Here is a 16300-nt window from a genome sequence, read left to right as displayed (position 1 = left end):
TTATCCTCTTCATTCCTAAGTTTAATCAAAATTCTACCAAAATATTTACCTATCATCATATATCTATACGAATTTTCTACCTCAATTGAATTAAACAATCCTAGGCAGAAGCTTCACAAATCCTACTTTAACTCCCTCCTGTAGACACTTTATCACCTTAGACCTAATTTCCGGAACACCTTCTAAAACATCGTCTGATATTATCCCTTGGTAACTATTAACTTCTTGTTCCATGAATAAAAGATTTAAAGCACTGTCATTGGTCAAATAATATTTACCGATTTCCAAGATTCGTCCCAAACGTGCTAAGCATTTAACTGAAGCTTGAAGCTTATCCTCACTTAAAGAATTCAGCACAAAATCAACTCCTCTACTCTTAGTTTCCCTTCGAATCATTTGTTCAAATTACCTATAGCGGGAGCTCCCAATGTAGCTGTCTTGAATTTGAGGGTAATGTTTATTTAAGTAGGATCTTTTTTCTTGAGTTACAACAGTTACATATATGTCGCATTTATAATGAAGGCAAACGTTCAAAGCGGCTAATCCAAAACCACCAGTCGCGGATTGAATAAGAATTGAACAACCTGGTTGCATATTCCCAACCTGTAAGACAAAATGTTACATTTGAAGCACTGTATATACAAACTAGGTATTAAAAGAGCATAAATAACAGTACAGTATATAACGGGAACTGTGGCTGCATCTTCGAGTGTCCATGAGTCCGGTACTTGCCAAGCGAAAGAAAGAAGAAACAGCAATAACGTGGGAGGAAATACCTTGGTTGTCAGTTATTGCAGCTATGCGACGACCTCTAAAAAGTTATTTTTGTTACAAGTACCTAAAACATAGTTTTTTGGGACGAATTTTGCTGTTTCCGGACGAGCCGAAGGCGAGTCCGGAATAGCAAATTAATCCCAAAAAACGTTTTAGGTACGTGTTACAAACAATATTTTTTTGTTCAAGCTCCCAAAACACTATAAAAACGACTAATTCTTTTGCGAAAATGCCCTCGGTTGTTGCTGAATTTCTTAACTTGCCCAATCCCAAGGAATATACAGGGCATTGCTTCCGACGAAGTTCTGCATCTCTGGCGGCTGATAGTGATGTTGATTTAATCTCCCTGAAACGGCTAGGAGGATGGAAGTAATTTTTTTGCAATGTAATTATTGTGTTCTTCTAAATAGTAACAAACTTTAGGTCGTCTTCTGTCGCAGAATCATATATAGAAGAATCTGTTGAAAGGAAGAAGAAGATATGCAGACAGTTATTGGGAGAAAAGCAAAACGAACCATCGACTAACACACTATTAGTTACTACTGAAGCTACTTCCACGACATCAAGAGACATCAGCCTGATACCTTCAAGCTCCTCAGGTATTTCGTTTGGACACAACAGTTTTCAGAGAGCTCAAAACTGTTCATTCCATTTTCCCTTTTGAGAAATAAATATTGTATTGTTGTATCTACTCCTTTAGAATAAATGTGGTTATTTAATTATTGTTTTTATAGTTTTTACTATTCAGTCCCAAAAAGTTGCCATGGCAACTTTTTCGCACTAGTACGAAAAAGACTCATTTTACGGACACTTTTGAATCCCTAAAATAACCATTTTTGGGAGCGCGTACAAAAAAATCAATTGTGTAATGTGTAAGTTTCTGCCAAAAAAGTGAACATTCCAACCTTAAATCTTTTCAGGAATAAATCGGAGATCTTGTTAGGATCAGGTGAGCTGTATTCTTTAAGAGTGAGGAATTCTTTGCAAACCATTTATTCATTTATTTCAACACTCTCCAAGCAGGTAGTTATAGAAAAATTTGTTGAAACAGTGTTGGGAAAGGTATGGAGATCATTATTAATGTAGGAGCTTTCAAAGAACACTGGCCATTATTGTTTTCATTAGCGGAACAGAGATTTTGGTGCACAGTTTCCGTTTAGTATATTTACATATACGAGTAGGTACATATAATTTTTGGTCCTCTATTTATGATAGAGTTTTCGTACCTTGTTCTGGTTTTATTTAGGTCTTATGTAGCACATTTGAAAATTCGCGGTGTGTCTTAAAGTCCTCAGATCTATTTGAAAGTTTGTATTTGTGCTATAATTTTCCTTGATATTTGATTTTGGAAAAGTAGCTCCCTTGTAATCGAGCATGTTAATTATAATCAAATAAACAAAACCATATATTAATTAAATAATTTATGTACACTCAGAAATATAGGCGGCAAAAACCAAGTAAGAAATATTTATAATACCCCTGCACAACAAGTTAGCATCAGTATTATGCTGAATTGAACAAAAGAATGTCATTCAACTATAATATGAATCAAAATCTAAATTAGTTCTTTTGGTTCGTCTGCAGGGGCAGATGGGACCTACTTAGTGCAAAATTTAGACCGGCGCCACTGAAAGGTAGAAGTGAACAAGTTTTTTCAAACTTGCATGACTTCATTTCAAAACTACTTAAACTTGTGTCATATAGTTAAGTTTAAGTTAGGCAACCCAATGTACAAAAGTGTAAATAGGTTAGAATATGAAAACGGGCAGTCGAAGCTGAACCATCTTGTGTGCAACACCTGCACCACCCTGCTCCTACCAGACGGGACGTAACATGGCGCAGTCGAATACAAAAAGTGAATAAATGAAGTGAAAGTCAAATAAGTGATTAATAAGTAAAAGCAATAATGGAGACAAAACCCATCCCAGCGATGGAAATGAACGGGAATTTAGCAGCCAATTGGAAAGCGTGGAAGCAGCGATATGAAATATACACTATCGCATCGGAGTCAGATAAAAAATCAGAAAAAATCCAGTGTGCACAACTTCTACACTTGCTAGGGGACGAAGCTATCGATATTTACAACACATTTGAGTTTGCCAAATCAGAAAAGGACAAAATTGAAACTCTGAAAAAAAAATTTGATAGTCACTTCATCCCGAAGAAGAGCTTAGTATACGAGAGATATAAGTTTTTCACAATAAGACAGAAGGAGGAGTCAATAGAAGAGTTCATTACATTGCTCAAAAATAAAGCCAAACAATGTGAGCTTGGAACACTCCAAGAAGAATTAACAACGTTAATGTTAATAGTAGGAATTAAAGATGACCCGACAAGAGAGAAGCTACTCCACAAAAGTGGATTGAAATTAGAAACGGCAATAGAAATGTGTATAGTGACTGAAAATTCAAGGAAACAACTGCAGGAAATGGAAACAGGAACAAGTAGTCAGGCAGGAGAGATCGACGCGATAAATAGAGAAAACTCAAACAAGAACAAACAGGCATCGAGTCGTGCGAATCCAAGGTCAATGGCGTTCGAGGCAAAACATAAGACGTCGCAGGTGTCCAACAACAACAAAAAATCTTTGAGACAACTGTATCAAGGTAGGCCCAAGGTAATTCAACATTGTACCCGCTGCGGTTTCTCACATAAAATCAACGAATGTCCAGCATATGGCAAATTATGTCATAAATGCAACAAAATAGGTCATTTCAAGAATTTATGTAAAAAGAAGACACATAGCAGTAAAATTCAAACATTGAGTATTGAAACTATTGAAAATCACAATGCAGTAAATAAAAAATGTCTAGTCAAATTAAAAATTAGGAATCAAGTTGTATCATTTAAGTTAGATACAGGCGCTACTGTTAATGTTTTACCATTTTCTACTTTTAAGAACTTAGGCTTCAGTTACAACAACATTCAGAAATGCAATGATGTCAAATTAACAACATTTACAGGTCAAAGAATTCCCATTCTCGGAGTTTGCATTTTGAAAGTTGTAGTAAATGATAAAGAACATGAGCTTAAATTTTATGTAGATAAGAGCAATAGTGGAAGCATAATCGGTTTGGACTCTGGTATTCATCTTGGTTTGATTAGTCTAAAAGATAACATAGATGAAATAAAAATCAAAAGAAATGAATGTGAGTATCACCCAATAATAAAAAAATATAAAGATGTGTTTGAAGGTATTGGCAAATTAAAAAATTCCTATAGCATCAAAATCAAACAAAATGCACTGCCAGTAATTCAACCTGTGCGCAGTGTACCGATTCCTCTTGAACATGAATTCGAAAAATGCATTCAAAATTTGGTAGATTTAGAAATTATCGAAAGAGTAACAGGCCCTTCTGAATGGGTTAGTTCATTTGTTCTTACAAAAAAATCGGATAATACTTTAAGGTTATGTTTGGACCCACGAGAACTAAATAAAGTCATAATTTCACAGCCATACAAATTACCTAGAATCGATGAAATCAGCGCGAAATTAAATAAATCAAAATATTTTACGACATTAGACGCTACCACTGCATTCTGGAACGTCTCTCTAGACGAAGAATCCAGCAAATTGTGCACGTTTGGCACGCCACTGGGAAGATATAGATTTAAAAGACTTCCCTATGGAATTAAAACGGCTAGTGAAGTATTCCAGGAATATTTTCAAGAAATTTTTAATATAAAAGGAGTTGAAGTTTACATAGACGACATTCTGATTCATGCAGAAACAAAAAAAGAACATGACAAAATTTTGGAAAAAGTATTAGCTCTTGCAAAACGACACAATGTAAAATTTAGGAAAGAAAAATGTAAATTTGGACTAAATGAAATCACATATCTGGGCTACAAATTCACAGCTAAAGGTGTACACATTGATGAGGACAAAATTAAGGCAGTGAAAGAGATTCCAATTCCTCAAGACAAAAAAGAACTTCAAAGGTTTCTTGGTCTTATAACTTACGTAGGTAAATTCGTAAATAATTTATCGGAAAAGACTTATCCATTAAGACAATTAATTAAAGATGGTAATGAATTTATTTGGGACACACCACAGGCTGAAGCCTTCGAGGATCTTAAAAATATAATAACAAATTCGTCCATATTAAGTTACTTTAACACTCAAAAGCCAGTAACAATCTCTGTTGATGCATCAAAAATGGACTTGGAGCAGTTTTACTCCAGGATAATAAACCATGTGCTTATGCATCGAGAGCCATGACAGAGACACAACAGAGGTATGCACAGATAGAAAAAGAGTTACTTGCAATTTGTTTTGGAGTCAATAAATTCCACCAATTTATATATGGAAACAGGTTCACAGTTGAAACGGACCATAAGCCCCTAATATCAATATTTAAAAAACCATTAAATTCGTGCCCAGCACGCCTACAGAAAATGCTATTGACACTGCAAAAATATGATATAAATTTAATTTACAAACCAGGTAAAGAGCTAGTAATCGCAGATAACTTACCTCGTTCCAATCCAAAATCAACGTATGATGACAAATTAGACTTAGAACATCAAGTATGTTTAATAGTAAAAAATATTTCAATCACAAATGAAAAACTTGATCAAATGGTTCAAGAAACAAAAAAAGATCAGGAGCTAAGATTGTTAAGAAGTTTCACAAATAATGGTTGGCCAAGTAGTACAAATAAATTAAAATATGAACTGAAGTCTTTTTATAAATTAAGAGCTGAGATAAGTGAGGGCAGAAACGGATTATTATATATGGGACAACGTTTAATCATTCCAAAAACTCTCAGAAATGATATTCTAAAAAATATTCACACAGGCCATTTGGGCATACAAAAGTGCATTGAGAGATGTCAAAACGCGATTTATTGGCCCGGAATAACAAATGATATAGAAATTTATGTGCGCAAGTGTCACATTTGCAATAAATACGCAAGATCAAATCAAAGAGATGCAATGAAGCCACACAACATTATCAAAAAACCATGGCAAAAACTAGGCCTTGATATATTTAACATAAAAAATGAAATTTATTTATTAGTTAGTAATCGACTACTATTCAAAATACCCAGAGGTAGTAAACCTGAACAAAAATATGACCTCCAGAAATGTCATATCCAAATTAAAAGAAATTTTTGCACGCCACGGTATTCCGAAAATAGTGATAAGCGACAGCGGAACACAACTTAAAAGCAAAGAATACGAACAATTTGCAAAGTTATGGAATTTCACAATAACAAATTCTAGTCCGTATCACCAACAATCGAATGGACAAGCAGAGCGGACAATTCAGACTATAAAAACAATTATGAAGAAATCCATGGAAGATGGAACAGACCATAACTTAGCATTATTATCTTTTAGAAACACCCCTGTTCTCAATTCATTTACTCCAGCCCAGATTCTAATGAGTAGACACCTAAGAGAAAATTTGCCAGTATTGGAAAACAAATTAGAACCCAAAGTAATTAATAAATCAATTTATCATTCTAAACTTGAAAACCAAAAGGTTAAAAGTCAATACTATTACAACAGAAATGCGAAACTAAACCAACATGAATATTGTCCAAATACCACGATTAGATTTCAAGAAAAGCCTAAAAGTACGTGGCAACTAGGTAAAATTGTACAAAAAATCAGACCACGTACGTATAAAATAAGAAAGGGTGATGGGAAATATATAGTCAGAAATGCTTATTACATAAAACCAACAATTGAAAACGTAGATTTCCCTGATCCTGAAAATGATTGTAAACCATATACGACAGACGAGTACGTATACTCCCATGATGAAAGCAAAATTGTAAACAGTAGTGTTAGCAATAACAGTGACAGTGATGATAACAGTGATAGTTCGAGTGCGGAAAAAAAAGAAAGTGTTCTGTGCAGACAAAGCAGAGAGGTTAATGTTGAACCACTACAGCGCCCAAAACGCACTGTAACTCTGCCAGCGAAATTCAAAGAGTTTGTAGTAGAATCTTAAGTAGCATAAGTAAGAAAAGAAATCATGCTTTTGTTTAGTTTATTTAAAAAGAAAGGAGATGTCATATAGTTAAGTTTAAGTTAGGCAACCCAATGTACAAAAGTGTAAATAGGTTAGAATATGAAAACGGGCAGTCGAAGCTGAACTATCTTGTGTGCAACACCTGCACCACCCTGCTCCTACCAGACGGGACGTAACAACTTGTATTCTGGATTCTGGTGTACAGTCGCGAACTTTGTGTATTTAAGATTGTTATGTATAAAAGTAAGCGCAACGAATACTCGTTTATTAAAAGATGGCGATTTAAAATAAAAAACAATCGATGCCATAACCTTTAATTTTGATTAGTGTAATTTATAAAAATAAAACCACAAATAAAAAAGGCTGTAGCTACAATGTTACAATGTTATTGATACTCTTAACAAGGTCTGGATTATTTAAAATCGTTACATGGTCACCATTTATTGTAACCACTTGTGCTAAATTCTCACTCACTTTTGATAACTGGTAGTCATCATCGTCGTCAACCATCGAATACTTTGCCTTGAATAAGGGTACTAAAGATTTGATTTTCGTTTCTCCAAATGTATAATTCATAATTGCTTTCAAACGTTTATATAGAGCAACAGGTATTTGTTTGTCTTGTTTGTCTAGTTTCTGTTTGTTAGTGGTTTCTTGAGGTATAAGATCTAGAGCGACATCAATACGTTGTTCTAAATCTTTCGCCTTTAACAATGCTCCCTAAAATACCAACAATAGCAAATGATAAGAAGAAAAAATTACTGATATTACCTGATGCTCCGAAAGTACGTCATAAGGAATTACAATACTAAAAACTTTATACAAAATTGCCATTTGAAGTTCAGTCTCTTCGCCCCCTATATTTTTCCTTAAACCAGAGCTTAAGTATGTCGGGGATCCATCTATCAGAATAACTGTGCCGAAGATTCCTCGGTTTTCCAATAAGCTAACAAGTTCTAATGCAACTGTAGTACCGAATGAATAACCAATCACAAAAAATGAAATATTTTTGGCTAAACGACATTCAATATGCTAAAAATTGATAAACTTTTGAAACACTATAACACATGTAGAACTAAAACAAACCGAAATAATATTTTTTGCAATTTGTTCAACGCTATTTTCAGGATGTTTGTTGTTGTATCGTATTCCAACAACATGCGCCTTCAACGAACTGGTTGAAACTTCTAGCGGTTTGAAGGCCCCCTCGACCCCTGGTAACACAAACACTGTTGGAGCCTCTTCAGAGGATTGTACTTGGCTTGTTAATTGAACCACAGGCAAATCACTAGATTCGATATCAGAAATGAAATGAATGAGCAAATTTATGCCTTGTTGTATTTTTTTAAAAATTTCATTTTTGGTCAACTTTTCTGCTTCTATTTCAGCCAATCTGAAATGACGTAACGACGTTTGAGCTTAAGAGTTAATTTTTAATAGCACGTTACTTTGCAAACGTTAAACTCCGAATATCCTTAGGAGTTACGTATATTTCAAAATCGTTTTCCAGAAGTTGGATAATTTCCGTGCCCATCATCGAATCCATACCAAGTTCTGCAAAGGTCGCATACGGACTTACAGTTTTTATGTCTTTTATTCCTATAATGTGAGCAATCGCGTCAACCGCACTGAGAATATCACCTTTGTGGTGTTTTTCGGCCACCACCATACTAGAAACAACTGGATAATTATGTTTTAATAGCACATCTAACACTTCAAAACAGCTTGAAATTTTTTGCTGCAGAGTTCCACCAATCACTAACTCTTTATGCTCCTTCTGCATTTTCGCTACTAAACCAACCTTTAACATACGTGTCATTTTAAGAAACTTTAAAAAATTATTAGTTACATCACCGACTGCCCCCCACTGAATAGCTACAGCAGGCAATCCTTCTCGTTTTCGATTCTCGCATATTCTTTCCATGACAGAGTTAGCCATACCATAGTTGCTCTGACCCGCATTACCGAGGCCACAAGAGACTGACGAAAACACAACAAAATATCTAGAACACATCGTATAAAATCATTTCTTGTGTTGGCGTTGATGGAAAACCTTAAATTTGGACATAATTTCCTGCTAACTTTATCCAAAAATACCGTGGCGTGAGCTTTTGGTGTGAACGAAGCAAGGAAATTTTCTTTAGTCTGATCTTGGAATAGTGCGTCTTGAAGAACAACAGCCAAATTAAAAATGGCATCGATTTCTCCCAGTTCATTCGCCTCTTTAACTAGATCTTCACACTTTTGTTCAGTTGTCACGTCATTAGTACAGACTTTAACTTGGACACCGTATGATTTCCAGATACTAAAATAGATTTTTGAAAGCCAAAATTCATTCAGACAATGTACTTTACTTTATTCTTTGTTGGTGGTAACCACTTTGTAGTCCCGATCTGGACGTTAACACTAGCTTCCTGGCACCCCTTAGAACCAACCAATCAGCAAGTTCTAAACCTATTCCGCCTAGTCCACCAACAATAATGTATGTGTAACGCACGTCACAATTAAACCTTTAAAGAAAATGCCATTTTACTTAGGATTAATTGCTAGCACCCCCAACACTAATATCCCTACATTAGCAAAGTTTGCAACAGCACCAGAGCATACATTAATAAAACGCTAAAAGTTTATTTATTTATTTTTTTTTTCCATTCAGAGGGCGTAGTTGGTAATGGATTTGAAAAATTCCGCTTCGCTATATCAAGAAAAGAAAATCTTCTGTTGATACTTTCAGTATCTGAGAAAGTTGTTGATGATTTGAGACGGCTCGAGCGGAATTCGCAATCATCTTTGACAAGATTGTCTTAGCAGAACATTTTTGAAATTGAAAAAGGGATAAACATGTGCCTTAAAGAAAATGGTGAATCTTTTAAAGATTTACTGTGATCTTTAACCACAGTAAATTTATTTCGTTTGAAATATTTGGGCAATCAGATGCGGGGGGTATTTGTTGTGAGTCCTTGCGCATTTAGTAAAGTTCGCACAAAGTGATAGGCAGCACGCTTCCATGATCTATTTCGACCTCCTTATCATTTAAAAAAAGTTCTCTATGGGTCAGCATCGGCGTCTTCGGTCACCGTAAAAGTGCTTTTGTCCAAATGGTGCACCAAACAATTCTACACACTTATCACACTCTCAGCTTACGAAACACTTAATAATATGTCTTTGGGAACCATTGAGAAATATATTAGAAATTGTAACAAAACGAACGTAGGGACCACATTTCCTGAAAGTTTCAAATTAGTATTTATTTCCCAATATAACGATTTCACGGGGTAAAGTAGGCTACTTTTGGAAGTTTACGTATTTGAAGCAATTTTTTCTCCTAGAAAATGATAGTTCAGGGACTTAAAACTTCCGTTACATTTTCTATTGAATATTAATACTAAATACCTGAGCAAATGTGGTGTATTCGTATGAAACCATCCAGCAGTTTTCACTGATAGATGATAACTTACCGTGGCTTAGAACTGATTTGAAATTTTTCAATCCCGGTATCGTCATTGTCAATATCTTCTTCATTTCTAAGTTTAACCAAAATTCTACCAATATGTTGCCCTGACATCATATACTTGTACGATTCCTCTACCTGATTTGCATTGAAACAAACTCTAGGCAGCGGTTTTACAAAACCAGCTTTAATTCCTTCCAACAAACATTCTGTCAATTTAGATTTCGTTTCTATAACTGAATTTCTGAAAAATGCATCTAACACTATTCCATGATAAATTGCTTCCTTTTCCATGAGTAAAAGATTTAAATAACTATCATTAGCCAAATCATATTTGCCGAGTTCCATAAGTTGACCTTTGCGAGCTAAACATTTAATTGATGCTTGTAACTTATCTTCACTTAAAGAGTTCAGAACAAAATCAACTCCTCTACTCTCAGTTTCCCTTTTGATCATTTGTTCAAATGACGTATCCCGTGAGTTTCCAATGTGGTTGTTCGGAATTTGAGGGTAATGCTTATTTAAATAGGCCCTTTTCTTTTCACTACCAACGGTTGCGTAAATGTCGCATTTATAGTGAAGGCATACGTTCAAGGCGGCCAATCCGATACCACCAGTCGCACAGTGAATAAGAATTGAACAACCCGGTCGCATATTCCCAACCTGTTGGACAAAAATTTCTCTCTTATTAATAGACCAAACCTCCCTCGTTTCTAAAGTACAGTCAAACAAATTCAGTGTTTTTTTTAAATATTTCGATAATACCTGTTATAGAGAAAAAAAGGTCTAACAATGAACTGGAAACTTTTCAAAACATGTGATTGCGCAATTTTAAAGTAAAATTGTTAATTGTCCATGTTTTTGGATTTTTTTTGACGTCGACAGTACGAAACAATAAGCTTCCGGTTTCCATCTCTGGCTGTCTGTCTCTCGTCTACCGTCTGCCTGGATTTCCACCCGACATTTCGCGTGAGAGTTTAGGCGATGACTTTGGACAACTTCAGAATGCACCCGTGCGTTCAAATCTCATCCTAGTTCACATTTCGCCTTATGTAAGGCCAATGCCTTTCAAAAATTCAATACTTTGTTTGCATGTTTGACTTCAAATACGAGGAAAGTCAGTCGAAATAACCTTCGACCAGTTTTTCATACACTACCAGTAAAAGAGCATAAAGAACGGTAATGTACACAGCAGAAACTGTGGCTGCATCTTCGAGTGTCCATGCGTTGGGTACTTGCCAAATTGTGGAAGAATCAACACTAACGTCGGAAGAAATTCCTTGAGAGTTTGTTATCCCAGCTATCCGACGACCTCTGCAAATGAATTCTACGGTTTTCTATCCAAAGATATAAACAATCAAACCTTAAATCTTTTCCTGAAAACTCAAACCCTGTTAGCACTTCTTGAGCCAGTCGATGTGGTTGTAATATTTCTGGGTTTACACGACCAGATGCAGCCATTATATCTTTAAAGTTAACTGGCGAATAATAAGTCTACAGAAAATAATCAGTTGAATATATAAACATGTGTCATAATACAACTTACTAAACCCAAGATTTGCCCTTCTGGAAGTGGTACTTCTCTGTTTAAGGGTCCTTCTAACCACTCAAAACTCGACATATTACCTCTATGTTTGAAATACGCGTAGGAGTGTTCACTATTGATCTTGGGAATTTCTTCCAAACGGAGATGTCTGTATGTTCCCCAAGACCCATTCTTAAATATATTTGTAGCCAAATTTTTACTAATTTGTTCGGCATAAAACCAGTGCTGGAAGTCGAATCCTGGAGCATCGTCCATCATAAAGAAACACTTAACTAAGTTTCCGTCTTTTTCGCGTCTGATGCAGTTGATCAAACCCAAGATTCCTTCAGGTTGTTGGTTCGTTGCATAAGTGATTACATTATTCCTCTGACTTAAAGAATTTTGTAATTCCGGTAGCCACTCGAAATTAGTCGAAGACACTTCAATGCATTTGGGCTTAACAGTTGTCACTTTTTTCCGAAATAAAATAATTCTTTCGTTTGGTGTTGAATAGTCTGTGAGAATTTCTACTCCATCAATACATTTTTCTGGCCTAAAACTGATTTCCTCGAGCGTTAAGACAAAACCGTTTTCGCTAAGAGGCACGAAAAATTGTTTTAAAGTTATTGATTGTTGTAAAATTTTACTGCCGATATACAAAAGTATATTACTTTCTGGCGTTAAAGTAATTGTTTCGTATTTTATGCCAGGTGTGTCATTTATAGCTGCTTTAGACGAAACGGTAAGATCAGGGGCAACTACTGGAATATCTGCTAAGGCTTTGTTAACGAAACACAATATGTGTTCAGAATTTATATCAGTAAATTCGTTAATAATTTCCACAGCTTTAAAGTGATATTCCAAAGTATTTTCCAAGATAATCTGTGTATTGACCCTGACAACTTCTTCTAACTCTAAAGTCGTATTATTAGGAACGAAAACGTGTTTTTCTAAAACTGGTTCCAATCTTCCTTTCTTTCTAAAGGCGGATTTAACACGAATTCCGTGTATTTCAATTCCACCAGACCTAAATGAAATAACTCTTTACATTAACGGTATGTTTTTACGACCTAACTTACATTATCATGTTAGAGTTCTTGCTAACATATGCGGGCAGAAAACACTCTTGTTCATTTTGGCTTTCAACGACGTGTTTATGTTTGATAGGATCAATAATTATTTTCTTAATTCCAGTGGGAACGTAAAGTAATCTTGTATCTGTTTGAAGGAGTTGCAGCTGAAGCATATTATCCATAAAAGTACTCCAATTATCATCCCACTTGATTAAACCCAGAGACGCATCCACATTAAATGCCTTAATAGCTTTGAACAATCCACTACAAAAAAGTTTCAAAACTTTGTACTTTACTAACAACTACATACCTGTAATTATAACCCCTTAAGTGAAATTCCCGGTAAATTTCTTCTTGTGTCAATATCTTCAGCTTATCATCTTCCCGAACACCGCTAGACGAAAGATTAACTTCTTGTTTATCTGAATGCGAACAACTGGTAATACGCCCACTTGCTAATAAAGAGTCATTATGGAGAATTTCAAAATTGCCTGTACCTTTTTGTAGCATTACATGAAGTAATAGGTAACCAGTGTTCGGCATTGTAAGGGCTCTCAGAAACTTACAGTTTTCGAATTTTACAGGCGTAATATTTGTTGTTAGTGTTTTAGAGTTGGAAAATGTTTCCCAAACCAATTTTACATATTCGGTGGCAGGGAAAATATTGCGTCCTGATAGTTTTACATTTATTAACTTAAAATAAAACTCTCTCAACTTACCGTCGATGACGTGGCCATTTAAAAACTGACATTCTTCGTAAAAATATGAAATATCATAATCCATTTGTTCAGCACCCTTTGGTGCAAATTCTTCAAATTTAAATGTGTCCCATGATGTACTGTGATTCCACTGAATAGAAGGCGAAATTATGGAGGTGCTTCTACTTACGGGAAATTCTATTTTAGGGAAAATCTTGTGAACTTGAGGAAGATAACCTTCCATATATAATCTACAAATTCAGTATACGGTGTTCAGATTTCAGCGATTGTGATTTTTTACCTTCCTACTACATTCAAAAAATTCACGGTACCGTTTTCAAACAGTAAATTATCTTTATTTGTAATCGGAAAATCAGAAATGTTTATTATTATTGTGCCTTTAGGGATATTGTGAGAAGTTTCGTAACTGATATCACCATGATTTACTAACTGTTCCGTTTTAGAATCAACAAAATTTTCTGACTTATTCGTGTCGGAATCAAATTTTGGTTTACTAAGTTTTATCGCTCCCATGACGGCCTCTTCCATTTGCATAATATCATTGGAATAAGCGTAGACGATCTTGCCAAAGGTAGCACCCGAAACACTTCTAGGAAACAGTCCCAACACTTTAAAAATATCTACCATGATTAATTGCAAACATATTGATCCTAAAATATCTTCATTTGTATTTATTTTCGATTTGAAAATTTCTTCAAGTGTTTTTATCTTATTAACAACCAAAATTTTATTAACTCTTCAACCAAAAATTCAAAACATTTTCTTTTAGTTAACGATGGATAAAGAGATTTAAACTCACCTTGATATCACGTTTCTGAAAGCCAAAAACTGCAACAAATAAGAACCAAGTAATTTAAAATTTTTGACAAATTGTCCAAAAAATATATGCAAACGTGGTTGTTTAATAGGCAAACGTTTCGAAGATATCGAGAGGACACCACGTTTGGAAACTATTGCGTAGCCTCGATATGAGTGATTTGAAATATTCTTTTTATATAATTGGTTGAGGAGACCCACATATTCTGCATCTAAACTTTTGCTGCTAACGTAGTTTAAAATTTTCAAAACTGCTTCTTTAGTGCGTCCGCTGACACAAATTAATCTTGGAACATCATCCTTCGGCAGTCCACCATCGATTTTAAGTTTGTTAAACCGTTGCAATATAACATGAATGTTGCTACCACCGAAACCAAAGTTGTTAACACCTACAATGGCATCATCTTCTAAAAGCTCAGTAGTGTCTGTAACGACTTTCATTCTGTTTTGTTCAATCCCTTCTAGTCCTCTTCTAATTGTTTCAAGATTAATATTAGGTGGTATAAATCCGGTTTCCAGAGCGATCACTACTTTTATAATTGAACATAGAGCTGACGGAGGTTCTGTATGACCGGTGTTCGATTTTACTGAACCTATGAGAAGCTGTTGTTCTCTATTTTTCGCCAGAGCCTCATCTATAGCCCTCACTTCTTCAGGATCACCAACTCGAGTCCCAGTGCAATGTGCTTCGATGTAGCTTAGACTTGAAGGACTAATATTACTTTCACGATATATTTCAGCTATAAGCTTTTCTTGCATTTCCGAAGAAGGATATGTTATTCCTTCGTCTTTAAAACCATCGTTGTTTCCTTTCACATTAATAACTTTTGCGTAAATGCGATTCGTGTTTTTAGCTTTTTGGAGAAAAAGGCACGCACAAGCCTCGCTTCTAACGTAGCCGTTAGCGTTCTCATCAAATACTTTGCATAAGCCGTCGTAACTCAACAGTGATAATGTAAAACATATTTTTGCAAATATTATTATTATTTAATGCCCAAAACAGCTGAAACAACTGAAATTAATATGTAATAATAAAAGATAATTTCATCATTCTGTGAAACTGTAATCTTATCAAGATATTTATTCAAAATCTACCCTTTATTAAATTGTGTTTTTTTTTAGTAGTTAAGTTATAATGTCAGTTTTAAGAGATGTCAGATGAGGAAATTTGTTATTCGTACAAGACTTACCCATAAAACTGCATGGTAGCTGCAGGATGCATAGTCAAATTACAACTAGCGACTATTGCATTTTCACATTCACCCCTTCTCATAGCTTGAAATGCTAAATGAAAAGCATTCCCGGAACTGCTACAGGCTGTGTCAACTGTGAATGATGGTCCTTTAAGTCTCATATGATAACTAATACGGTGAGCAAACATAGATCTAATAAAACTGAAAGAAAAATGTTATTGTTACAAAATGCTAAAATGTATTGAAACGGTTAAATATCTTGAGAACCCATTGTAGAAATCAACTGAAAGTTGGATAGGGGTAGAGGAAGTTGTCCCCTAATTATTGGTCAAAAAAAAATTTTTTTATTCTATACTACCATATATGAATAGAGTTTTTTTCTAAATTCACTGATATATGATAAATAATCTCCGCAACGAATGGACCACAGCTATTAATAATGAAGCTTGAAGTAAAAGAACAAATAAACACAATACAATGCTCAATTAACAAATAGAAATCTTCATCCACAGACTTTCAAACGGTTGTTCAGAAAGTACGTGAACGTCTGAAACGTAGTTCCAGCATCATTGTTTATAAGTTACCAGAACATCCTGCTTCTATATCTAAATTCGAACGTCTCGCCAATGACAAACAAAACATTTTCAACTATTATATTATTAACCGTACAAAATTTATGAAGCCATTTTATTATTTATTATCCAAGTAAAACAAAATTATATGGTGCGTGACAACAATAATAAGTGTCTGCGATCTACGACCC

The 16300-nt window shown here is 34.9% G+C and overlaps 1 protein-coding gene across 1 annotated transcript; it reads right to left on the bottom strand.

Annotated features, from left to right (window-relative positions):
- Nucleotides 1-7129: 7129 nt before the first annotated feature.
- Nucleotides 7130-15548, bottom strand: LOC135138587 (fatty acid synthase-like). Its single transcript, XM_064068566.1, has 17 exons — nucleotides 15535-15548; nucleotides 14328-15284; nucleotides 13809-14264; nucleotides 13529-13758; nucleotides 13120-13480; nucleotides 12816-13073; nucleotides 11758-12763; nucleotides 11575-11705; nucleotides 11369-11525; nucleotides 10219-10874; nucleotides 9115-9270; nucleotides 8814-9065; nucleotides 8610-8763; nucleotides 8209-8561; nucleotides 7847-8153; nucleotides 7532-7792; nucleotides 7130-7480 (listed from the first exon to the last, which is right to left on the bottom strand). The coding sequence occupies exons 1-17, from the start codon at nucleotides 15546-15548 to the stop codon at nucleotides 7130-7132; spliced, it is 6060 nt and encodes a 2019-aa protein (XP_063924636.1).
- Nucleotides 15549-16300: the final 752 nt, after the last annotated feature.

Source organism: Zophobas morio, unplaced genomic scaffold (assembly GCF_036711695.1).
Source record: "Zophobas morio isolate AGI-343-1 ecotype UQ-CSIRO unplaced genomic scaffold, CSIRO_AGI_Zmor_V1 ptg000030l, whole genome shotgun sequence".
NCBI classification, from domain to species: Eukaryota; Metazoa; Arthropoda; class Insecta; order Coleoptera; family Tenebrionidae; genus Zophobas; species Zophobas morio.
This window is presented reverse-complemented; position numbering and strand designations above follow the sequence as displayed.